General features: G+C 41.0%; 1 protein-coding gene and 1 long non-coding RNA gene across 3 annotated transcripts; one reads left to right on the forward strand and one right to left on the reverse strand.

The window, feature by feature from the left end:
- Nucleotides 1-1,784: 1,784 nt before the first annotated feature.
- On the forward strand, nt 1,785-14,656 carry LOC121637192. The gene is made up of 3 exons (XR_006009810.1): nt 1,785-1,797; nt 10,966-10,967; nt 14,572-14,656. It is a non-coding gene; the product is annotated as an uncharacterized LOC121637192 (long non-coding RNA).
- Nucleotides 2,431-22,842, reverse strand: cbfa2t2 (CBFA2/RUNX1 partner transcriptional co-repressor 2). 2 transcript variants are annotated; one of them, XM_041981189.1, is made up of 11 exons: nt 22,390-22,842; nt 12,067-12,225; nt 11,675-11,916; nt 11,482-11,571; nt 9,553-9,737; nt 9,193-9,446; nt 7,738-7,823; nt 7,109-7,301; nt 5,720-5,788; nt 5,371-5,561; nt 2,431-4,185 (listed from the first exon to the last, which is right to left on the reverse strand). In XM_041981189.1, exons 2-11 carry the CDS (start codon nt 12,197-12,199, stop codon nt 3,835-3,837), a joined length of 1,794 nt encoding a protein of 597 aa, XP_041837123.1. In that variant the 5' UTR covers nt 12,200-12,225; nt 22,390-22,842; the 3' UTR covers nt 2,431-3,834. The 2 variants fall into 2 exon arrangements, with proteins under 2 accessions (XP_041837123.1, XP_041837124.1); XM_041981190.1 differs by lacking the exon at nt 22,390-22,842 and adding an exon at nt 14,494-14,577.
- Nucleotides 22,843-26,242: the final 3,400 nt, after the last annotated feature.

Here is a 26,242-nt window from a genome sequence, read left to right on the forward strand (position 1 = left end):
TCAAAAGGACCAGAGTTGGAGACCCCTGGTTCACAGTAACTGTGGAAACAAAGCATTTCCCACAAACACTGTTTTCATTAGTGAATGTATATTTAGACTATGTTATTTAACTCCAGTAACTCCAGAAGTTAAAAACAATATGCATTATACATGACATTATTTTGGTGCACTTCAGAATAACTCCATCTCACCAACAACCTCATCACTTCTTCATTCTGAATTCAAAGGTGTCTCTTGCATATTTAATTAGAAGCCACTAAGCAATTCATAACGTTAGAGGGACAAAGAGGACACAAAATTTAGAGGAACCTCAACCTCACAACTGAGCAATTCCACCCTTTTAAATAGTTTGACCCATTCTACAAGGTTGTTTTTAATAATACTTTTTACTTTATAAATCCCAGTTAGGAAATTAGGATCTGGATTTTACCCATCTCTAGCACATTTACTAGAGAGCAGTGAGCTGCATATTTCAGCTCTTGGGGAGTAGCTGGAGGGTTAGGGGACCACAGTGGTTCACCTCTGTTGGTAAACCAGGGACTTAAACCCCAGCCCTCCAGGCCTAAGCCCACCTCTATAACCACAAGGCTATTGGGAGAACACATACATTGATAATACCGGGGAGCCATGTCACAATTTAGATGTCGCAGGATTAAAAAAACAAAAAAACAAAAAAAAAACTATTTTTACATCTCAATCAATGGTTTTAAATGCAAAGAAAACAGATCAAATTGTGAAATTATCCATGAAAACTTTTTTATATTTTTATTCCCACTTTATCCTTTACTGCAGGGTTCTTCAACTTCATTTTTTGAGGGCCCCTGTCCTGCAGATTTTAATTGTTTTCCTGCTTGCAATCACCTAAACAGGTTTGTGGGGAACCTGAGAACAAGGTGTTGAGAATATCTACTTTATTTTAATTGGCTGTGCTGAAGCAGGACAACAACTAAAATTTAAGGTCAGTGGCCCTCTAGCACTGAACTCAAGCACTACTTTAAAGGGTCTCAGAGGGGTTAAGGTTTATCCAGACTGTGAACCAACACAGGCACAAACAAGATGAGCAACCATGCATCCATACACTCATACCTGTGGTCAATTTAGAGAAGCCAACTGAAATAACATGCATGTTTTTGGTCCGTGGTAGTAAATAGCATCCAGAGAAAAATATTGATAGCAGTAAAAAGAATTGTTTCATCCAAGGTGTTTCCCTTTTCTTGTAACAGCCCACGTGGATTTCCACTACTGAATCATATCTTTAATACAATGCCAACTAAAGGCCTGACTATCACCACTATATTTAGCTCTGAGATTTACCTGAATCTTTTAGAAAGTTTGTGGACTGTGAATGAAGAAATACTCCAATTCTTTGCAATTTTGCTTTATTCTAAACATTACATCCAGTTTAGTATTTGCCAGCATTAAGCCCTTTCCTGTCTACTTCTGAAGTACTTTCTGGGTTAGACTTTATACCAAGTGATGTATGTTGCCAGTTAATTTCATTAGCTATGACATTTTCTTACAGGTGTTATCATTTTCTCTATTACTTATGTCGATGTATTATGTTGCCAGGTTTTTATCTCCTGTGACTCAACTTTTTATTTTACTTATCTCCTTGTGTTAGATTGAAAGTAAGTATTTAAGCCAGTATTTAATCCTATGGTTCCAACTGCATCATATCTGATATGTTTCCAAGACCTTTCCACCACTCACATCAAATCCCATCAAAATGCATCTTAAAATCATGCTGCATGAAATTAGACATCTTCTGCCCTCCAGTGGATGTACTGATGTTCTTCTGTTAAAAAAAAAATCTAACTGGTTCTGTATTGTTAAAAAAACTTTTAATTTTGATTAAAGTTTGAACAAAAAGTTAAAATAAAATACATAATTTTCCTTTTCATATAGCTTTATAGTACTACATTATGTACAAATCTTTGTACTTGTAGTGATCAAGAAATATTTATTTATGAAACTCCAAGGTTATGAGTTCCTAAAACAGTCAGTTAAAGACACAGCTGTATATCAATGGACAATAAAATTTAAATGATTTAAAGCAACACTGCACAAGTTTCCAACCTTAAAAGGTCATCCTTTTAAGTCATTTTGCTGGCACACTGACATTATTTCACACTTCATATTTTATTCATAGTTTTAATTTACGGCACCACATCACGTCAGCAACTGGATAGTAACACAATGGCTGTTCTGGATTTGAACCTTTTTTGTGCTGAAAGAAATGAAAGAGCAAGCGCCAACATCACAGTCGCCTAAAGTTGCCAGAAAAAAGACAGAATGTGACTGACGCTGAATAAACCTTCGTTAGGAGCTCCCAAGTGTGGAAATCTGTGGAAACAGTGCAAGATTTAATCTCTTTAAAACTACCTCCCTGTCATTACATGTTAAGAAAAAAAAAAAACACAAAATCTTGCAGTAATTCTACTTCTTTATTCCATACTTTATGTCAAGATATGTTTTTCATATGAAGCTGATTCATAAGAACACGTTTAAAGAATGAAGGGAAGAATCATGGCTCACAAAATAGACATTCTCATCTTTACAAAGTCATCTTACAACAAACGGAAACAAGAAAATCTCAGTTGTAACAGCAGAGTACGATAAATCAAATTTCCTCACTAAACTTGAACCAAACTGTGATAAAGAACAAGAATGATCTGTACAAACACAGTTTAGCTCCTGAGATTCTCTGAGGGACAAAGTGGCTGCTCAGGACCTGCCCCACTGCGACGTACGCATCAGTGACTTTTTATCCCACTGGGTAATTTCTAGTGCGTTTAAAATGGATTTCTACAGATGCATTACAATTCTTGTCCTGTGATGCACAAACTGCAGTGATGGAAGATTTGGAGTGACATCTGAACCCCTGCAACACACAGCTGCTGATGCAAACAAGTGCCAAAGTGAAACTGCAATCAAATGACTGAAAAGTTCTGTGCTTGCTTGATCCAACTGCCATTACTCATCTGATCAGAAATGACAACAGTGACCACCGTGCCCAGTTTAACTCAATATAAAAAGAGTTAGCTCTTGATCACAGACACAATATCAGGCAAAGACAGTGACTCTCGCTTCTGCAAGTGAAAAACTTTGGTGATGTAGAAACAGCTTGAAATACCTGAACACTTTATTTTAATATTGCTTTGACAAAAATATCCATATGCTTTATTATATTCACGGACGCCACAACGTTTGACTCATTGACAAGCAAAACTCTGACAAGACATTGGAGAGCAAATATTTATGTATACAGAGGAGCTGCAGAGATGATTTTAATGTGGTCTATTGTGAGATTTTTACTACACAAGAAAGACAGATGCTTTAGAGGTGGTACTATTACACTTTATACATTTACCAACATTACCTCCCTAGCTTGAATAAATTCACAACAAAATGAGAACATTAGTTTGCAGATGGGAGGGGGAGGGGGGGTTATATGCCTTCCTTTCAGAACTTCCTTCTTGCAGCCACAGATAGACTGAGATCAATCATCAGCCTACTTTTTCCAGCCCTCACAGATCCAACATTTGAGGTTTTGGACGACGAGAAACACGTTTCCATCTGTTAGGGAGATCTGTTCATCCAATGGATGCATCTGAGACGAGTCCCTTTGTTCTTTGCCAAAGCCAAAGTCCCAATTGACATATCACTCAAAACAGTCATCCATAATCTGTCCTTCTTTATCTGCCAAAGAATATGATGAAAAATCTGTTATCCTAACTTAATCCACAAATAGTTTCCTCATGCTGCTGATTTAACTCTTCTCCGTTAGCAACGAAGATAGGTGACACATACGCCCTTGAAATCCTCCTTCTACTCCTAGTGTCCATTGGTCTCAGGGGCTGAGACTGGAGTGGAGGGAGTGGAGGACCGAGACGCGACCGAAGCTTTCTCTCCACCCGGACTAGAGACCGAAGGCACACTGTCGGGAGCTTTGACCCCAGTTAGACCGACAGGAGACATTCCCGCCGCCGCTGCTGCTGCTGTAGCTACGGCGGCTGTCCTGCTTGCAGTGATGGTTGAGACTGGCTTGGGTTGAGCTTGAAGTCCTGGGCTGCAGATGAGGTGATGTCTTTCCCAGTCTTTGTGCTGGCAGAAGGATCCACAGTAGCGAGCAGCGTTGCAGCCACTGCATGTCTCGCTAGCTTTGCGGCCACAATTCCAGCAGCACTGAGGAGAAAAGAAAAATACGTTTTTAATGCATGTTTTACATGCTCTTACACAACATAAAATTATAGAATTGTTTTTCTTTTTGGCAATTTATGGACAACAGAAGTGACCAATGAAATCCAGAAGAAGAAAATTTGTTTTTGTTTTTTTTCTTTTGTCCCACAAATGCTAATATATGCCATATGCCATTGGTTGTGATCAGTCAAAGGAACAATCCTTAAGAGGTTGATTGAAAGAAGTGTAAACATGAAGAAAAAACAAGTACGGGAGTATCAAAGTCAAGTTTTCAAATGTAAGAAAAATCCGTTTAAAACTTAAACATTTTTCCAATTAAAAAATCATCAGATATTTGATCATCATCATCAGTTGTTGCTGGTCAATCATAGCTTCATGTTTTTCAATTTCCACTTTCAACTGTTGTGTCATATTTTAAGGCTCCAGCAAGACTTCAGCTTAATCTTTTATTTTAAATGAAAATCTGATTATTAATGAATAAGTTAGTAAAAGTGGCTTAAAAGAGTTGAATTACTGACAACTCTTCTCTCCTCTTTCTCAAGTCCACATTTTCATGTATTTCCATTCCCCCTTTTTAAATCAGAGCTTCTGCTCTTTATTTACCCATTACTATGCTCTAAAATCCCACTGATTATGGCTTTTTCTCATTACACTTGTGCTTAACTCAGCATGAACATGCGCAAACTTGAATGAACTCGCTCTCTAATCCTGGAACAGAAACTTTCCAGTTTCCTATCCCACGGATTATCCACTCACTGTTAAACTTTAAAAACTGCTTTCTTAAAAAGAAACACGGTCAGCTTATAAGCAACCAGTTTACACATCCACCATTTACATAACTTCAACATTTATTTAGATTCATGTTTCCTACAACCTGGTAAGGCCAATACTTACTCTTCACTAAAGAGTGAGGAGCTTTTGAACCATCTGCTTATAAAAAATATATTCAGATAGTTTTTAAAGAAAATACCTGAATGCTAAGCTGCTAAATGCTCTATTGTGCCCACTTTATCGCTTAACTTCTACTGAAAATATATTGCTGCTGTTAAAATTATTGGCTACATAAAATGGACAAAGAAATGTAATCTTGTGTGCCAAGTGGGAAATAACCATGCAAAAAAAAAAAAAACCTTAACGTTGTATTTATTCCATGTCCCTATTTTTGCTCACCTCACTGGAATCCTCTTGGTTATTGATGACCATGATGGCATCCTCTTGAGCTTTCCGTTTCGCCTCAGCCAGAGTCTTTTCCATCTTAGCCCTCTCAGCAGAGATCATCTCAAAAGCCTTCTGCTCGGCCTCTGCCACTGCTTTCTGAACCTCATCCATGGCCTGACGCTTAACTTCATTCACTGCCTCTTCTGCATATGAGGACACACAATTATAAGTTTTTCTTTGTGTCTGAAATAGAGTAGTCTGCTAAGTGTGTGAAATATAAAGCCTTGAAGCAGACATTTTTGTGTCTCAAGAACCCTGGAAGACCTTTGTCTATAATCAATATTTTTAACAGTGTTCTTACCAGCTTTCCTCCAGATCTCATCTGTAACATATGCAGAACCTGGCCGTGGAGCAAAGTCACGTTGGGAGTCTGTGGGAAAAGCAAAGCAAAGGGGATAAGCACCTGCCAGGACTCAAAGGTATTAATTTTCTTTTATATTGTTTGCCTTTGAAACTGACAGTTCAGAAAGGGAAACAGATGTGTAAAAAAGAAAAGCCTCACAGGCGGACAGTATCACTCTTTTTGTCTGATAGTGATGCAGTTTGTCTCTGATGCAAGCAAGTCCACGTATCTAGGCCACACAACCAATGTAATTGTTGGTTGTCAGAGTGCTGGACTGATCCGGGATCTGACAGCTTTAGAAAGGAATGTGTTTGGCTTGGAGGGAAACACAGACCAACAAGCTGTGTCAATATTCTCACTGTTCCTCAAATCTTAGTCCCTGCATCTCAGTTCACTTCTTTGCCACTTCTTGGATCTGCCTGTCCAACGATGCAGCCTCACCTCCTCTTTCCCCCATTTTTCTCCCTTTCCCTTCATTTACATCCCCTGTCTTCCAACAAGCCTTTGTACACCCCCACTACCACGGCCTGAGCCCAGGCAGGCAGGCAGGCAGTCTTTCCGACTGGGGGCCCAGATGGCGCTCTGGAGAGTCAGCCAGCTCTAGGTCTCTGAGCCTGCAGGATGGCAGGACGGCCCTTCTGTGGCCGATATGGCGAAGGCCAGTCCTGGCACCTGTCTGGGAGTATGGAGCAGCAGGGAGATGGCAAGGCTGGCACACAGAGAGAACACTGCCAGTAAACAGCAGACTGGAGGACTAACTGTGGGAAGGCTCAATGATGTGACTTATGGGTGTAATTCTATTTATGACCACTAGATGATGTAATGAGTACGAAAACAGAAAGTCTGTCATCAAAATTAAACCCAGGATGTCCAAATCATTAAATCTCATTATTCAGAATCTAGCACACATTTGGACTGGGCTAGTATCACCATAAGCAACTGATGGTTATGATTCACTGAGACCAAGATGTCTGTTTTATTAGGAAGCCAAAGTGATGTTCATCTGTGATGCTTATTCATATCAAAGATCCTTTCACTGAAATTCAGAAATAGCTTCTGAAATTTCTGTCACTATTGCAATAAAGAATTAGTGGTGATGCTCAAAACACAGTCTGGCCATTAAAAACTAGAATCTCTGAGAACACAAACAAAGATCTATTTAGTCTTACGACAGAATTTTAGGGCGGAACATCTAAAAACTATCTGCATAGTGAGATTATAATACCAGAATAACCGTGTGGTTTGGATCAACTGATTTATATTAGTTTGACTTCCCTGCAAAGATAAAGCAGTCGACTGGAAAAATGGCATACGTCAAACCGACACACTGAAAGTGGGGTTACTCACCCGACTCTGCAGAGCGTGGGCTGTGAGTCTTGGAAAATGGAGTGGAGCCTGAGCCTCCTTTGCGAGGGTCCTCCTGCTCGCTTGTTCGCCGTCTCCAGTAGTTAAGTTCCTCACGATCTGATTCCTGGCATCTTCTGAGTACACTCACCGACCTCCGTGTCTTTTCCACCATGTCCACTATACAGTTCAGCACCTAGAAAATGAAGAATACTCCATTTGATAATGGTCCATTTTTGTAGTTTTCTAAGTGATAAGTGATTCACCTGCAGTTAAAAGGTTGATAAAAAAAAAAGTGGCTGTACATTTTATTAGGTCTGCAGCTATAAATGTTAAATGGAAATTATGATCTGCAGCCTTTTTACACAGCATAGGAAGTCCACATAGTCCATTTGGCAGGGCTTTTAATTTGCTAATATTTTAACTCATCTAAAAAAAAAAATCTTAACATATTTATTTATTTATTACAGCCCATACACCTTTGATGTCTTATCAGGAAATGGTACCAATGTATCATGACCTTCAAGCTGTGAAAAGCTAAAACATTACTGCTCAGGATCCCAGTAAAACAAATTACATTCCTTCTATATCACAAACCATTAGCAGCAGTGGTGCCTTGTCTGCAGACTTACATGGTCCAGATGCCTCCATTCATCAGCCCACTCCCTGTCTGTCAGTCTGTGGTCCACCGGCTCCTCGCGGTAGCCCCCGTTAGTGCCTGATTAAAACACACACACACAGAGGACAGACCACAGGCCAATGTGATTAACATTCCTCTGAGTGTAAGAGAAGCCACAAGTGACAGTGAGTGAGTGAAAGATATCAGTATATGTGTTGAACTTTTTGATAGCTCCATCACTGTGGACAAATGTTACAGCATAGTAATCAAGCTTGTGTAAACTTCCCAGACACAGCAAAACAACCTAAAAATGAAAAAGCGACTGCTTCATTCATACACGATTAAGAGTGACAGGGACTGTGTGAAATGACTGCAATGTGAAAATGAGACACAAAAGTTGCATGATAGACTGAGGAATGGCAAGCAGCAAAAGGTGAAGAGAGAGTGGAAAGCAGAAACCTGGAATACAAAACAGATTCCCAGCATCCAGAACTTGCCCACATCTGGAAGTCAGCTGTCAACCACACACATACACACACACTCCCTAAGCTTCTCCCTTAGCACCTCCCCTCCTGGAGCTCTCAGCATTCCAGTAGGGAGACACTCAGGCTGAGTGGAGTGGCTCCACTTCTAAACACAACCAGCCGGTCTGACACTCACTGTGGACCATTACAGCACACATACGCACAACTGTCTGATTCCAATCACTGTATGACTTAAGCAATATTTAATTATACTCTGCACAGAAATAGTTTGTACACGAGCATAGGTCAAAAAACATTTTGACACATGTCTACGAACATGGGAACAGCAGTAAGACATACACTGTAAAAATGGCAACCAGTTTCTTCAGTCTAGGTAAGAAACAAGCCAACAATAAAGACTACAAACACACACACACACACACACACACACACACACACATTTACCTTCTCAACATCCTCCCTCCTTCTGGTTCTCATCAGTGTTCATCAGTTCAAAGCTATGAGTGTGTGGACTGATGTGTTTATGCATGTGTGTGTGTGTGTGTGCCTGTGCGTTAAGTGGCGGCAGGCGGGCGGGAGGCTGTCAGACAAGGGACTAAGGCCTCGTAAACACAGCACCTCTACCATGAACACATCAAGGTGTGCATGCGTGTGTGTGCCTGTGAGCTACTGCTGTTTCCACTGAGTGCTGACAAGCCCCAAATGGAGGGCAGATATACACCAGAGTAGAACCAGCCCTCGTTGCCTGGACAGTATGGCTCTGTTTAGACACATATCTGGACTCCAGAGATATATGGGGCCTGGGTACACAAATAGACCACCCATTATTACGTCTGGAAAATTATATGTATGCGAGTATGTTTTAATAATAGGGATGGGTAAGTGGTTTAATGCACACAAGAAAGTATGGAGATCTTCAGCTTTAATTTACAAGTATAACTTGTCAATACGCACAATATAGAGTCAGTACAATTACCACATACCAGGAAGTCTGGGCCTGTCCTTCAGCTCGCGAATCTCTAGCACACGTTGGCTGTGCTCTCGCTGCAAAATGTGTGGAGCCGCTATGTCATCCAGGGCATAATGCTGCAAAGGTGGAGGGGTCGGGTGAAGCTGGGCAGTTAGGGGCAGTGGGTGAGCAGGGCTGTGTCGTGGAGCAGGACTGATGGTGCAGATCCTTTTTGCAGCAGGCTCCATGGCTACCGGTGGGCGTTCATGGAAGCCATTTTCTTTAGCTCTGAAGAGAAGATAACAGTTCTCAATTGATGACTAGGTTTATGTATATATCATCAACCAATAGGTTATATATTATCATAGGCATGATTGTTCTGCTGTGGCCTAACCTGCTGGGGCTGTGACGCTTGGTTCCTGCCTCAGGAGGCTCCATCAGCAGCTCAGAAGAGTCTGGAGAAGAGGCTAGAGTGGTGCTGAGCAGGAGATGCTCATGCTGGGACAGATACTGAGCTGGGGTCTGCTTGGCTGCCCGTGCACAGTGGAGCAGCTCTCTTTGCAGCAGAGGAAGGTTTGCCTAGCAAGGAAGCAATAATATTTGTGAGATTTGGTTCTAATATGCTTATAAATCTACAGACCTAGAGTCAACAATCACACTGAGGCATAGCTGAGAGCTACAGAGCAGATCTGCCTCCTGACGAAGGGGGAAAAAAAAAAGAGTTTTAAAGGGGGAGCTTGTCTCCTTGAGGTCTGGCTGTAAGGCTGGGACTGGGTCTGGGTGATGTTCTGTGGCTGCCTCCATGGTGGCTGTGGCTTTCTTAATTCAAATGAAAATGGCAGGGCTGCCACTGAGGTTTGTTTCTAGCCTCCCTCACAGCATGATTGCTGAGCAGAGTATAACAGCAAAGTTGCACAAGCCAATAATAATTCTTAGAAACTTTTTTTTATAGGACAGACAAGCTAACATGCCTTTCCTTACCCTTTACGTATATGTATATTTGTCTGTGTCTGTCTGTCAAATTTTCCATCTTGCTTTTGTTCCCTGCATTTCCCTAATGAGGAACAGACTCCAGTGTGTTTGCAATTACACCACTTCCTCACTCCCTCTGTTCCCTCTTCTTGAGCAGCCAAATAAATAACCATACCCTTCTGGTTTTATGACGGACCTCGTCCTATCGAAGAGGACTTCTAATCATCATTTCAAAATTCTGCAAAATTACACCCATTTCTCTTTGAACCAAACATTTTTCCTCAAAGGCTATGACAGCTGAAGCTTTGGAATCTCTTGTACTTTCTCCGAAAAGATGCAGATACTTATACTTAATGGTTTCTCATCTCCCTTCTTTCCCTGGGGCCCCAGCTAGCGGACACATGTGCTGGGTGTCAGTTGAACGTAGGGCTCTATGGGGTTCAGCGGGGCGGATGCTAGATTGGCGGCGCCTTGGCAGCTGAATGCTCTTTTAAAAAGGGACAGCGGCTCCATATGGCGCACTGGATCCCATAAAAAGAGAAGGGAACACTTTATAGACATGTTTCACACTTCCGAGTTCCCACTTTTCCTTCTCTCCATCTCACCCAACTCACTTTCTTTTCCACTTCCTCACAGAATTTGTCCCATCTGTCCCATCTCTTTCTTACCCTCAAAGTGTTGGAATTCAGTAGCGAGGAACCCACACCCTTGTAATAAATTAGTAGAAAGAAGTGAACAGAGGACTCTTGTCTCAGCCTCAGAGAGACAGATGGAGGGACTCCAAAGGTAAGTAAAAGGCAAGTGTGGAAAAAGATTTTGAGCGCTTTAAGTACAGCGGTACAACTGACTAAAGATTTATAGGCTGCTTTACTGAGGGGGGCTCCTAAAAAGTATACTGTTGCAGACTCCCCTGGTTACAAAGGGCCTCAAGAGGCTGTTTAACACACTCTCATCTGTTGCTTGTCAGATGGAAATAAAGAACTTGATTGGTACTTTGAACTGCTGATAAGAAATTTATTCAGTGATCAAAATTACAAAAAAGCCCATTTATTGACTGAGGCTCTGTGTCTCAAAAACACTAAAAACATGTAGCGATTCTGTTTTTTTTATAATGACTCTCAAACATTGACTGACCATAGACCATTCTGGTCATTCTGAAATTAGTTTATTTTGGAAGTACTAATTTCAGAGATAGATGGAAAACAAGCTGAATATGGATTATAAAGCTTCAACTTAACTGTGAGAAAGAAAGAAGCAAAGCTGCTGCAGCAAGAGGAAGCTAAAAGTAATCTGTCAGGATAATGTCAGAGTAATTTAATGAGATAGAAGAGGAGGGGGGAGGTTTGTTTACCTTAAGAAAAGGAATAACAAAGGGCCGTAAGGGGAAGTTGGTGGCCTCCTGAAGCCGTGAGTGAAACTCCTCAATAGTAACTGTTGAATTCTAGGAGACAGGCAAAGTGAAAGATTTAAAAGGCAAGGAGAGATTAAAAAAAAAAAAAAAGTAATTCTACAAGACACTACTTCTTTAACATCAAAGAAATTACCACAAGAGCCAAAACTAGGCTTCTGACGCTGTCTCCAATCTCAGGAGAAATGTCGTTGCCAAACTGCTGCAGCGTGGTCAGGAAACGCTTCAGCTTGCTCAGCTGGCGAGCCCCACAGGTGGCCGGCAGCTGTTGGTTAGCCAGCGATGAAGAGGAGGAGGAGGATGGCCCGTTGCTGTAACGCTGCGGTGGAGATGGCACTGCATTCAGGGTTGGTGGGGAATGATGATTCCCATTGGTTACTAGGGAGGAGAGGAGAGATGAAAAAGGGCTGAAATTAAGATAAACTCTGCTGAGTGTTGCCAGATGTTCTTACCCTAACTCTGTGACTAAACACATTTTTTTTAAAGTCTTTTCCCATTGTAGAAAGAGAGTTTAGGGATCGGTCTTACATGCTGTCGTGGAAAATGAGGCCGGACGAGGGCCACTGGGGTTGACGGAGGGCAAGGGTGGCATAGTGGAGCTGGCGCTGCTGCTGGGGGCTGATCTGGAATGAGTCTTAGCATCCACAGGCGAACCGGGCATGGCAGGGCTCTTCTTCTCTCTACTGTCTACAAAGAGAGGAAAGAGGTCAGCTGTGGGTCAGAAACCATTTTTTAAAAAGTTAAAGGACAAAACTAAAATCTGACTCCACATAAAAGAAAAAAAATGTCTTGCTGACAGTAATATAAGTAAATGGTGCTCTGAAGAATAAGTGTGTTTATTCATTCGGTTAATAAAGCAACAGTGATTAAAAAAAAAAAAAAAAAAAAACGGTTTAATTGCTAAAAGGACAAATAAAGCAAAAAGACCAGTTTAACTGTTACCTCATTACTTTAAGTTACAATTCTATAGCTACAAAAAGACCTCCTCCACATGAATTCACTTCATACAACACATACTGCATCAACCACCCTGCCCCCATCAAAGAGCCAGATGTCTAAAGTTTAGCCCTTCATTCAGATCAATAACAGAAGAAATGCTGAAGCAGTCTATTGTGTGGGAGTAGAATGCCCCAGCATTGAGCTCCCCAGCAAATCGGGGGGCTGAGAAAGAAAGGAGAGGCAGAGAGAGAAAGGGACGGGGCTATTTCACGCTTTACTAACAAGATCGGCAAAGCTTTTGAATGTTAAACGCAACTTCTCAATATGCTATTGACTATGAATAAGACCACCAGATAAGGGGCTTGGAGAAAGTGTAATAGGGGGGTGTGGCGGTGGGGAGAGTGGGGATCAGAAACTGCCTTTGTCTCCTGGAGATCCACGACGGCCGGGCCCTGTCTCCATTTAGAGTGGATCAGACTTTTCTAACTGCTTCAAGAATTGGCGATTAATAGACAAGCATAGTCTCGCAGGTCATGGGTCAGGAGAGAGCAGCTTTTAAAATGTGGTTTCATGGTTTTAGGGCTTTGGCTTCAATGGCACCCTTTATATCTTTTTCACAGCTATGAACTCTTGATGGCCTTGAGCCATAGGGCTCTAGTTTATAAAGGCTTAAGTTGGAAGGTTTTAGCTGTCAATAGATACCTCAAAGGAATATAAAAGCCTTTTGAATTGATAAACAGAATTTTTGTGTGCAAAAATATGTAAAAACCTACACAAATGAATGCATAAAGAATGCAAAGAAACTCAGAGGCAAAAATAAGTTGAACTTTGCTGCAGTGTTAACCTATTTCTCAGCTTCATTGCCTTTTGTGTGACATCAACTCAGCCTATCTCTCTTATGCAACTCATCTGTCATCCCTGCAACTCTTGATACAGCTTCGACTGTTCTTCTGTTGAGCAGGCCTCTTCAACCCTTCTCCCTCAGTTTCTATCACGTTCATTTTTTCTCAGCCCTGTGGCCTGCCTGCCATCCCTCCACCTGTTCACCAACACAGGGGGGCAGGAAGGAGGGATCTATGCAGACATTTGGATTGCCATGCCCAACACACACCGCAGGAAGCAGCCTGCGGCATGCACACACACACCGGTTCCAAAGCTCTGCACACTCTGTCCGTATGGCCAGGAAATTAGACTGACATCTCAATAACAGAATCAACGGGGCATATGGCCCTAGTGTCAACACTCTTACCATGTAAACAACTTTCTATATACACACACCAGAGATAGCATTTGTATTCATAAGTTTTTTTTTATGTTTTTTTGTTGATACGTTGTCACATCTTCAACTGCAGCAAGTATTAGTTTTGCATCCAAATTGACTGTCATTCATGTAAAAGCTATTTGTGTTTGAATGACAGGTATTCATAATGTCATAGAATACAAACATGCACAACAAAAGTTACTTATTGTTTGACGTCTTTCATGCAGAAACTGAGAATTTAGGTTGCAGCTGTATTCCCGCAATCTTAAGATGAGGCAGTGTCTGTTGTTAGTCATGGCAGCGGTAATAACCCAAACAGGAGACATCAGGTGTGTGTACATGTATTGCTGGCAGCCCATAGAGAATTGCCTCTGCTTGTCAATTAGAAGGCGTACATAGCTGGATCAGTTCATCTGGCTTGTGAGCACCTGAGTCCATTGTATATAGTCACAGGACTGTCAGGGGAGGCAGCTGTCACTGCAACCACACAACACACATGAACAGAGTGCACAAAGTTGTCGAATGTTAACTCAGGTGAATATTGGCTTAAAGGAGGATGTGGGCTGTTTGTCTGGTCTAAATGCCACCTGTCATTCTTGTTGTGATGGTACAAAGATAGAGAACACAAAGCTACTCATCTCACGTAGGCAGGATTATATCAAAATGTCATAAAGTATTAACATTTTTTAAATACTTTTTTCTTTTTTTTTTTTTTAATACAGACTAAGCAGCATACTGAAAATAAAGGCGGTTACCTTTTTGTCCCCCTTTCAATTCTTCTAAAATTTGTGCCTAACATAACCAAAAACCACTGTATATAATTCTTCTATAAGTCTTCTTAAACATAAATAACAAACTTAGTTACCTGACTTTATGGATTAGCTTTTGATAACAGCTGCTACTGCAGAGATGGAAAAGTAAAATGCATCTATGGTGATGGCTGTTGCTAGCCAGGTGTTCCTTGTTTGTTTAGCTTCAGGTGACGCTCATCTGCATTAAAACATTCAGCTGGCTTTAATTGCCTCTGCCTTCACAGGTGATGATTCAGAATGAGGCTCAAAGGGAGAAAAGGGGACAGAAAAACAGAAAGCAGTCATTTCTTTTGAGCCACTACTAAGAATAAATTAACTAATGAAGCTGAAAAAGATAATGTACCGGGGACATTGAGTTGTCTAGATGTAAAGTGAGGCTGGAGGACTTATTGTGTGTCAGTGGACATAAATCATGCTTGATGTGGTGCATAAATATATGTGTTCAATGTTAGGGTTTGTTAAGCTCTTGTTTTAAGTCTGAAGTTTAAACTTTGTGAGAAGCTGGCAGCTGTGTTAGATTGGTGCGCTCTATGCTATCTCTGTCTTGTCGTGTAAATGAAGTGAGAGAAGATACAACGCAGGCATAGCTAATTTATCACTGAGAAAAGAAAATTCATGGTATGAGCACTGATATAAGGTCAGAGTTAAACATGCTTCAATTCTGACTGAAGTAAACTTTGCTTTTTTTTCTTTGCTATAAAAAACAAACAAAACAAACAGTTTGAATCAAATCATTAAAAGGGTATGTTTTAACAATTTGTGTGTTTTAGCCTAGCTTAGCAAGGACATTAAGCTAGCTAGCAAGCTAGCTTAGTGCAAAATGTCACTGTTTTAATGTGTTTAAATTTTGGGTTTAACAAATTATAAAATATTTTAAAGAATTAGCTTGTGTATTAAAGCTTTCAAACCACAAAAAGTATTAAATTAAAAATATTTATGATCCTTGCCACCCCCCTTTTCTTTAACGGCTTAAAATCAGATTTAGTCTACATTAGATTTATGTAGACCAGGAATCTCAAACTTAAGTGTCCTGCAGGTTTTAGGTGCTTTCCTGATCCAATACCCTAGATTCAAATTAAATCTATCCAACAGATCCAATTATGAGTCCAGTGGCCCTCAAGAACCAGAGTTTGAGTTCCCTGACAGCTTGAAAGACAGAAAACATGAAGATGAACATGAAGGGCATGTTGGATGTTGGGACAGTTGTGCTATCTTACAAAAAATGCTTTACAATTACCTTTGCTTACAACCTTTGGTTAAAGTTAGTTCTGTTTGGTACAAATGGTCAAATCTAGGAAGATGGAAAAGAAAGAAAGAGGATGGTGTTTACGGAAGCGAATGAATTTCACAGCTGAACGTACAGTAAGCTAATTAACAAGCTGGCAAATCTCTAAAAGAATTTTAAATTATTAAATACATTGTTTATTGTATGGAGTTTTGTTAACCACTGTGCTGATAAACATGATGTGTTCAAAAATTAAATGTGTTGCTTTTCATGATGTGGACAGATAGTCTAAACATCTACTTATTATAATCAGAAACTGGCTCATGATTTTAGAAGCTGGTCCTATCGTTTAAGCGTATAAACACTACCCTAAAACAATCTCAATCCAGGTCCTCGGGACCCACTGCCCTGCACGTCCTAGACGTGTTCCTACTCCAACAAACCTCATTCAAATGAATGAACTTCATCATCAAGTTCTTTGCAGCCTGTTAACGAGCCATTCATTTAATTAAGGTGTGTTAAAGTAGTGTTACTTCCCCAAAAAAATGCATGGCAGGGGTCCTGGGGACCTGGACTGAGAAACAATGCCCTCAAGTCAGAATTCAGGATCTATGCATACCAGAGGGAAACTCGGAGCAAGTGGGGGGATATAATCTAGAGTCATCAAGAAATTGTGTGACATCAGCTTTGCTTTTTGTATGAAGTAACTCTGCATTTTAACATCATGGAGTCTTAATATTATCTGAAAAAAAAAATCAACTAAAAACACAGACAACAGCAGTTGATTTGGACATAAGCCAGGCTTTCTTTCCTCCTTCTGTACCATATGGATCTAATCGGCCAAGAGCTAGCCAGCTGGGACCTCCAACAGTCACCTGTGAGGGAGGAGGGGGGCACAGAAGGGACTGCTGGAGCCTCCTCCTCCAGGCCAAGGCAGCCCCTGCACACACACTTACACACATACACGTCTTTGCCTTCCCTCCAAGGAGAGGAGGAAGGAGGCGGGGTGGGGATGGGGGGGGGCCCGGAGGGGAGGGGTGGCACGAGGCAGCTGAATGCGAGTGAGTGGACTTAAATGCTGGGGAGACAAAGGCTGCACCTGGTCCCCATCCATCCACGCACACAGCCATAATACAGCACACATCTGTTCCTCTAGCCTGCGCTCCCTCCTGACCTCCACCCACACACATATACACACATACACACAGCGCAAGGATGCATGTAGCGACACAACCATATCCACTTAAAAACAGATAATTCAACAGTGCATGCATGGTCACTCTCAATGTCAGTTGTTATAGCCTCACAGATAAACAACAGGTTCAATGACTTAGTGTTAAAACATTTCTGTCCTTGGTTAATTCAATCCACAGAATTCAAACAGTTGCTCTCTGGGGACTGACACCTCATCAACTGTTGCTATGTAACAGTTTTGCCTTGACAATAAAGGTAACAGTAAACTGGTTTACATCCATATTTGTATGAATTTCAAACTACTTTCTATGATGAACCAAATCAGGACATTTCAAGTCTGATTTAGTTCAATCTCATATTTTGGAATTAAAACAGAAGTAACTATGTACATATTCATGGCAGTTTTGACTTTCACACTTGGTATTGTTATAATGGCCTAAAGATTGTGTGTTAATACAGTAGCACCTTTAGAGATGTGCTGAGAGTATAAGCCAAGCACAGTCAGGAATGAAGAAATTAGTCATTAATTCAGAGGCACTAAAGTTGAAAAAGGAGAGACAAACAGAGAGAAAGGTGGAGGATGGAAGGGTGGGAATAACGAGGAGAGAAAATACTGTTTTCAACTGGTTTCATCAGGAAGACAAGCCTGGTTGTCAGACTCAGAGCCAGGCTGTTTTTCTTGGCTCTCATTACCAACCTTCCAGCCCTGTAGACTACATATTTGGATAAAACCCAATGTCAACACTCCGCTCCTCACTCTGCTAGGATGGGGAGCAATGTGGAGATACCAGGGTGGACAGCAGGGGTAAAGCAAGAGAGAAAGGTATACAACGACAGAGAGGGCTAGAAGGGAGTTTTTTGGAAGAGGAAAAAAATGGAGGTGAAAACATTTTGAAGCTTCCATTTATGTATGTGAAAAAGCACACAACTGTGCCTTAGGTGAATTCCTCACATGTCCCCATGACAGAGTAATGGTGAGAGAAGCCCTTGCATAACCTTGTCCCTCTGTGAGATAATTACAAAAACACTGCTGTAATCCAGCATGCCACATAGTGAAATAACGAACCCACGGATGGAAATGTACTTAGTGGCAGAAAAAGAAAACGAAAGGGGGGACGGCAAGGCAGACAGCCGTCGTCTATAAAACTAAGAATGAGCAGTAAAAAGAAGTACAGTGATGTGATGCTGGAGGGAGAGGGCGGTTTGGCAGATGTTAGACTCCAAGAACGGACAGCTTCCACGTGTATATGAGGTCAGACTGCAGGGAGAACAGCTGGATGGGATCTGAAGTTGTTAACCTTAAAATTACTTAAATACTCACATTTTCTAAACACAAATCTTTCAATAACAAAAATACTTATTCACTCATATTCTTGTTAAACTGACAGAAATTAAACAAAAAGCCTCCCAGTACCAGTTTGCAACATTTTTCCTGTTAACATTACTTTTAAATTGATTAAAAGGATTAAAGAGTTTGGTAAATCAGAATGCTGCCACAGACTCAGACACGTGCAGTTGCATTTAGCCTCAGTTATCAGCTCTAGGTCAAATGAATGTATATCATTCAGACACACGCCTGCATCACACACAGCTGGGCAGCGAGTGACAGAGCTGGAAGTAGAAATGTGTCATCATGCCTGCATGTTTGTCTAAGTGCATTGGCCCCATTTACCAGGTGTTGTCATCAGGTGTGCGGGGAGAAGATGGATATCTCTGAACAAACACGTTCACACCTGAGCGAAGGTCCGGCCCAGGGCACACATCCATGTAAATAACAACAGAGGTATAACAAGGACAATTCAAATATGTCAATCATGCTCTTGAATCACAAGAGATTCAGACTCTCCCAGCAGCTCCTCTTTCTCTAAGCGCTGCGGATTATCTACCTATCTGGTTACAACCCTTCTCACCTCCCTGTAACTAATTGGTTAGTCTGCACATCAATCATCACAAGCTTGGTGCTTGTGTAAACCTAAAACCACCATGTGGAAAAAAGTCAGCTGCAGCATGACATTAAACTTAATTTGTGTTGCTTGACCCCCTCTCCATCTTCTGTAGCACATTTCACAGTAAGGATGTTGTCAGAACAAAGTTATAGAGCTCCCCTGACACACGTGGGTGTACGTATATATTTGTGCCTGTCTGGAGGGTTAAGACTAGGGGTCTCCTATATATTATAAACACAGACAATGAATATAAATTGCAGCCAAGCAAAACAGTGTTTGCCTCAAGTTCATACTAACACACATGTGCTGAACTAGTAAGTTACAGTAGTCCATAAAACAAAGTACAAGCCCCAGATATGAGAAAACAAACCCAACATTAAACTGGCCTGTTTTAGACCAGGTGTGATGGTATTTAAGAGCCCAATGGACTGGGCTTGAGTCCAACCAGATGTTACCATTACCATATGCCATGCTGAGGACAATTACTATGCCACACTATATATGACTATTCTTATAGAAACTCTCAGTTTTGAGACATTTATTTGCAAAACAACAATTAAGAAAATCTAACAGTACTTAATTAAAACAAAGACTTTATCCTAATCTGTCACCCTCTAGTTTTGGTGATGTAATGAATCGAAGCTGAGTAGAGCAGTGTATGGTCCACAGAGTCCATAAGCAAAGCTGTGGGCAAGCTTAGAGCCCAGCTGTACGAAAGACCAGAGCTGAACAACCGCTGAGAGAGACAGATAAGTAAAACAAAGAAGCCAGCTGTGCTCAAAACAATGTAGGGAATGAGACAGGGAGGCTGTGGAGAATGAGTGTGTGTGTCTGTGTTTAGGTGTGTTATCACTGTGTACTGTTGGGAGTTGTCTGCACTTGTGTCTAAGAGTGTATCCTTTTTGTGCTTTTGCTTTTTTTTTTCTTTTCTCACCAACAAAGACAGTGGTGTGCAACACTAAAGCTGAATTGACGGCGGTGCTTTAACACACAATAAACAAAAGTGTTGATGCATCTACACACTTCAAGTTTAAAAACTAAACCAAATTATAGGAAGCAAAAAGAGCAAGAGTGTAAATCTGCTTTTTTACATCCGTACTCGTCCGACACATGAGGGAGGAAAGCTGAAGAAAGAGAGAAATGAATGACTATGACAGACAATTCATAGAGAGGCAACACCACACATTTCTTCTCCACCCACACATCTCAACTACACAGCACACACTTTTTTTTTAATTACTCTCTTGATTATTAACTGTAGCGTTTTGGGTTTTTACCCTGAAAAATTACAGCCTTTCCACTTAAATGCATCCTTTTGCTCTGCATCCTACAGCTCTATTGATGTGTCTTCCTTGCTCAAGTATTGAAAAAGTAATGATTAATCCCTCACTGCAATATATATGTGATACTGTAAAGACTGTAAAGAGGGTAGCTATGGCTGCTAAATAAAAGGAGGAACACCACATATCTGAGCAGCTTTAAGCTAATTATTTTTAATTCCTAAAAAGCTTGAAGACTGGCAGTTCTGTCTCCCCCTTTCACCAACCACACTTCACAGTGAAATTTAAGGAAGTCAGATGAGGTAACTTTACAGCTTTATAAGCATATTCTGCTGCACCTCTCAAACCACACCAGCCCAGTAAATAAAGGTCTTTCCCTGGGTCACTGAGCAGGTCTCTCCAGCTAGTAAAGGGTCAGCAGACCCCTGCAAGAGACCCCTGACTCATGCACTTAGGACAAGAACAGAGGGTACAATGTCAATGAGCTTTTAAGAGGAGGGATGAGGGGTGTGCAGGTGCTCACAGACAGCCTTTTATTCAATCAGGAGTTTATGCCTTTGATTATTATTATTATTATGATGAAACAATCAGTCAAAGCTCTACTGAGTGAGTAGTTTGTGCTGGTTATAAATGACTTACCCACTTATGTCTATACACTCTAAACTACAATCGTGCATACACATTCAAATGTGCAACTTCTTCCTGAACCCCCAGGGCCAGATATCATCGCCATTGCCACTGGAACTAATAGAGCACTTCCTGCAGCAAAATCTACAAGCAGCTGCTCTGTCCTATGTGTAAATGTGTGTGCTGAAATGGGGGGTACTTTGTAATGAATTCTTCAGAAAAAGTGAGCAAGGGTCATCCTGGTCGGATTTTCTATTTATTACTACACTTTCAGTGAAGAAACTTGCAGCTGGGATTGAAGGATTGAGGTCAGACAAAAAAGAAAAAGCCACAGAGAGCTTAAAGACAATCAACCTTGTGCAACCTTGTGAGACCTACAGACACAATGTCTGCAAGACAGCTGATACACACATGGAGACACGTTCACTTCCTTTCACTCCTTCAAACATACACTTATCAAGTTTGTGATAAGAAACTTCAAAGCCACACAAGCCCAAGACAGAAACTACAACTGTTCACCATGAATGAATGAATGGAAATAAAAATGAAACTCCTGAATAAAAGAAAGTGGAATTTCCTCTGTATAATAAGCAGGCATCCAAAGATACAGTGCAGAGCCTGTTGTCAGCAGTGTGACAGACTCCAGTAGACCAGACAGGGGTCTCTGATTTGAGACTGTGCAGCCCACAGTTAGTTGCTCCTATCTCCCTGGTGGACTGGCCTGGCCTGGTGTGACACTGGCCAGGTCTCTGTCTTTTCTCCATATACTCCCCCCCACCACCACCACACACACACACACACCTCCTCCTTCCAAAGCATCCCTATCATCTTATGCACAAAAATAATATGGAGCGATTTTATCCAGCAAGACGCTGCATATTAGCAGCTTAAGAGAAAATATTCAGCATTACAACTGTATTATTTGTGCATTAATATCAGTAGCATGTAGACACAGCATGAAAGACAGGCGCAGCACTTTTCCTTTTTCCATATGTCTGAAATACTGCACAACAGATGCAATCGCCTTCTTTACCTACTTTCTTCTGCTCTGTTTGCCATGTGGAAAAACTGATTATCATCTAAGTAAATGCCAGCTGAGAGATAAGCCCCACTTACACACACAAAGCAAATAATATTGGTAAGTTTATTCATCTATATATATAAATGTTGTTGCTCTTTTACTATCACAAAACTGAAAAATGTTTTAAAAAAACTTGCAGAGAGTAACTTCGATAGAGACATAAAGAAAAAAAATGAGTATTTAGACCATATGGCAGGATACGTTCTCTGTGCTCAGGTTAAGACAGCGTCACTCGACCTCAGTCGACAAGGATGATGAGATAAAGAGGAGAGGATGAAGCACCATCTGTACAGTACAGAACAGCTCTGGGAATTAGGATGAAACACACACACACTAGTACACTATTTAGCCAGACCACATACTCTCTAACTAACTTTCTCGTAGAGAAAAATGAAAACCGCACACTGAAGAAAAGAAAAGAAGAAGGAGAAGAAGGAGAAAAGAAAAAAAGCAACACAATTAGAGTCTGGAGACTCTGCCTCCTACCTCCACTCTAGTAGAGTCCGCTCTTCAGTCCTTGGAGGAAGTCAGATGCAGTGGCGAAGTTTTGCTTTCTTATCCTCTGCTTTTTGTCCTTCTCTGTGACTCCACGTCTTCATATGTCAGGCATGTGTTTGCATTCCCACATATGTGAGCTCCAGTGTGGCGAAGGCCAGAGCCAGAGACACAGATGGCACCCTGATGGAGACAGATAACCGAGCAAACGCCGCACCACACACGCACACACACACATACAAAAACACTCACAAAATCTCTTCCTGTCGCTACTGTTTTGGTATCTCTCATGTGAAGCCCTCTCTCGCACTCTATCTTTTGTAGTCAGTCTCTTACAGCGGTGCCCAAGTCTCCCTATTTTCGTAAAAGAATCTACGTCCTCTCTCGCGCTGGCTCTCTCGAGCTCTGATTCTCCTAGCCACTCATTCTCTCTCCTTCAGTTCAAGCTCCTCCCCTGTTTTCCCACACATTGTCCTCTCCAGTGTTTTCATGGGTCGAGTGCTCCGGCAACGTCACAACCTCCGTCCCCGGAGCCCCCCCATTCCCCCTTCCCTCATGGATCCTGGCCAATCGTCGGCTGCTGACTGGCCCTATTCAACCTGCATTCACCGGCAATGGACCCTGCAATTAACATAACTAATTGCTTTGGCACCTAAAGGCTAAACAAGAGGCTGTGCCAAGGGAGACAAACGTGTGTGTGAGCATCTGCAAGTGTGTGGTGGTGGTGGGGGGGCTTTCACAGTCTTGTTCCCTTCAAACCCTCTCCACCTCATCAAGAGAAGTGGGGATCTCCTCTTAAAAATGTTTTTATACTAACCACCCCAGCACCCTTCTACAGCTCTTTCACTGAAGCCCTCTTTTGTCTCAGGTCTCTATGGCGCCCAGCTTACCACTGCCCAACAGGCCAAAACCAATTGGGGACACTTGAAGAGCATGAATGAGTTACTTTGCTCTCCTCTTCTTCTCGCTTACCCTCTGTGCTCCATCTTTACTGAGTTAAACTTAAATCGCTGTCTGATTTATGCCTAACATTGCACAAAGTGGCAGAGACAATGCAGGTAAAGATAATGGTGCCTTGCTGTCCATTATTCCCTCCTCTCAACATTTTGCCTGGAGAAAGTACAGTGGATGGTGTTAAATTCATTCTGAGCCCATTAATCTGTTTTTAATTAAGACAACTAGCAGTTCGAGGAGCATGGTCAACATGTAAGAATCCACTATGTTAAACAAGCAAATATTGCCAGATAAATACAAACAGCTCATTAGGAGGAGTAATTCAAAAGTACATGCACCATCCTCAATAACTTTAGATGTAATTCTTCTTTTTAGATGCTTCTGACCTTGAGAACCACATCTATGATCCACACTGAGGTGATTTCTAATGGTTTCTTTCAGTTCCAAACTAATTTAATGTGGATATTGACATGCTGTGTCAAAAGCCTGGATATCCATCCTTAAAAACCTGTTTCCTTTCCTCTCCTCTTGGACGCCTGCTCTATTCAGGGTGCATCTGGTCAGCCAGCAGGCTCAGAGGCAGGGCCAGGTGGCTGTGTGTGAGAGAGAGAGGAAGGGGGTGAAAAGATGGAGATATACAGAAGGCCTGGCATCTGCAGAAATATACGGTGACCAACATGCAATTGTAGCACATAAAAGGTGGTGAGCAGGCATCGCTGACAGACAAAAGCTACTGACTGAGCGGTTTCCACAAATGCATTGCAGCCTTGAAAATTTCTAGACATTATAAGATGGAGCTAAAGAAACACTATTGGCCCATATCATCCAGACAGGACTGTATGCATGTACCTGCTAGCTCCCTGTAATAAAATCAGCTTAATGACAAAATTACTCATTGTTATTTGTGAATAAAGCATCTAAATTTCATAAGGATTCACAGTGGGAATGTATGCATGTGTGACTCTATTTTTTTTTGTCTTGTATGTACATTGCTTTCCACTCTTAAATCAGTATTGCACTTTGGTTTAAACCCATTTTGCTGAATAACACTGTGGTGACATCCCTGCTGTGAGCATCAACTGGACGTCTTACTGCTACCTATAGCATTAACCAAGCCCCCTGAGCTGAAACTAACAGAGGTATTAAAAGTTCAGCCTAGCCATTTACAGGAGCTACCATCCTTGTCCAAATATAAATGCAAGGGAATAAGTTACTCGAAAGGCTATTTTGTCAGAAGATGCTGCGGATCTGCCTGAAACTGCTTTATGAAGACCACCAGCTGACATGGTCTTTTAATGGGTTTCTTCTCAGTCACAATTTCTGATGCATTCAAATCTTCTAAGACAAAGCAACAGAAAAAATGTGAATGAAAGAAGCTTAGTCAGGAATTCAGCGGTATTGCTTTGCACTTGTGTGTTAATGTTTATAAAAGGATACTTAAAAAGCTGGAACTTTGGAGCATGTGCAACACACTTGGGCCCAAATGAGTCATATACATGAAGGATTTATCAATCCTTCAACCACATTATCTTCATATGTTAGTCTGGTTTTGAGAGCTTTGATTTTGACCAATTTTGGCCAAATTAAATTGTTTTGACATGCATTCTAAAAACCTGTTTTTGGTTTAAGTAATGGTTATTTTTTTCTACTGTTAGATGTGCCAACCAGAAGCTGTCATTATTGGGGAGGATTATAAACATAAAATGGGTTTCTACTATGCTTTTGTTTATTAGCCTTTTGGAAAATGTGAATAAGAGAAGGTGAATGGAAAAAATATAAAAGAAAACATGAACAGTTTATAGTTGTCGTGCAAATGTTGACACACTTGCTTATGGAAGTTGTGAAAAAGAACTGATATTCATTAGAATGAACAGAAACTTTGAACCATCAAATACGAAAATGGTGACTAACCAGCTGTTTGCAGCCATCAAAAATTCATGTGATCAGCCCTTGTCTTCCCAGATATGATATGTCACAAATATTCCTGGAGGTTAAATTAATTCCTGAACAAGATCTATATTTTCTTCTCATCCCACAGAGTTCTTTTTCATCCTCAAAGTTAGTTTATATTAGGAAAGCTTCTTCTACTGAAATACAATTGCACAGGTTGCTTTTGCTGCCACTTTTTGGAGACAATATTCACTTCACTTAAAACCCAGTTGTTGTTTAAGTTATTAAAAACACGTATGTATAGGATGTTCTTCATATCTGAGTCTAAGCATTGCTCTTGCCAAAAGGGTTTTAAACACAGACATTAACCAAGCAGACTGCATTATGTTTTAGTTTTAGTTATACATGTTTTCACACTGAATGGTTGTCTTTTACTGTAACTGCTCAAGCCTCATACAGCTGTTTGCCATTGTGAGCATGTGTGAGATAAGAAGTGAGAGAGTGACAGAAAAAAAAAGTATGCGGCATCTGTTTCTGTTCACACGCTCCCCAGCCGTACACCCACTTTTAGAAAACATAAACAGCATTTTTCAGAAGTAGGAGGAGAGATGAAATGAGGAGAGGAGGGAAATATAGGGGATTTTAGAAGAATGAAAAATGAGTACAAAAGACTGGATTCAAAATGATCAGATAATCAATTTAAAGAGAAAAAAAGTTAAATAGATTGTGTTCTTTCATTCACATAAATTTGAAATGTCTTTCTTCTCACCCCGTACTTTCTATAAGGCATTTGTTAATAAACTCCATCCATTCACCTTTGGCCAAGCAGCAACTTCTGGAGCTAAAGATTTATTAAAAGAAAAGTTAAAAACGCCAAGAGGCTGGTTCCCTAAGTGAGAAAAATTGACATTGTTTGGATTTAGACTCAAATTTATTTGGTCAAGGGCAGAAAACATGATTGTTCAGGCTAAATTACATTATTTTTACTGTGTGACCATCA

The sequence above is a fragment of the Melanotaenia boesemani genome, chromosome 3 (genome assembly GCF_017639745.1).
Source record: "Melanotaenia boesemani isolate fMelBoe1 chromosome 3, fMelBoe1.pri, whole genome shotgun sequence".
Taxonomy (NCBI): Eukaryota; Metazoa; Chordata; class Actinopteri; order Atheriniformes; family Melanotaeniidae; genus Melanotaenia; species Melanotaenia boesemani.

What these genes read in the sequence shown, in the direction of transcription:
- cbfa2t2 (XM_041981189.1), bottom strand. Translation starts at nt 12,199, where the DNA reads ATGCCCGGTTCGCCTGTGGATGCTAAGACTCATTCCAGATCAGCCCCC. An exon ending in AATGGAGGCATCTGGACCAT is followed by an intron (nt 7,302 to 7,737) that starts GTAAGTCTGCAG and finishes TTCATTTTCTAG; the next exon opens with GTGCTGAACTGTATAGTGGA. An exon ending in CCCACGCTCTGCAGAGTCGG is followed by an intron (nt 5,789 to 7,108) that starts GTGAGTAACCCC and finishes CTTTTCCCACAG; the next exon opens with ACTCCCAACGTGACTTTGCT.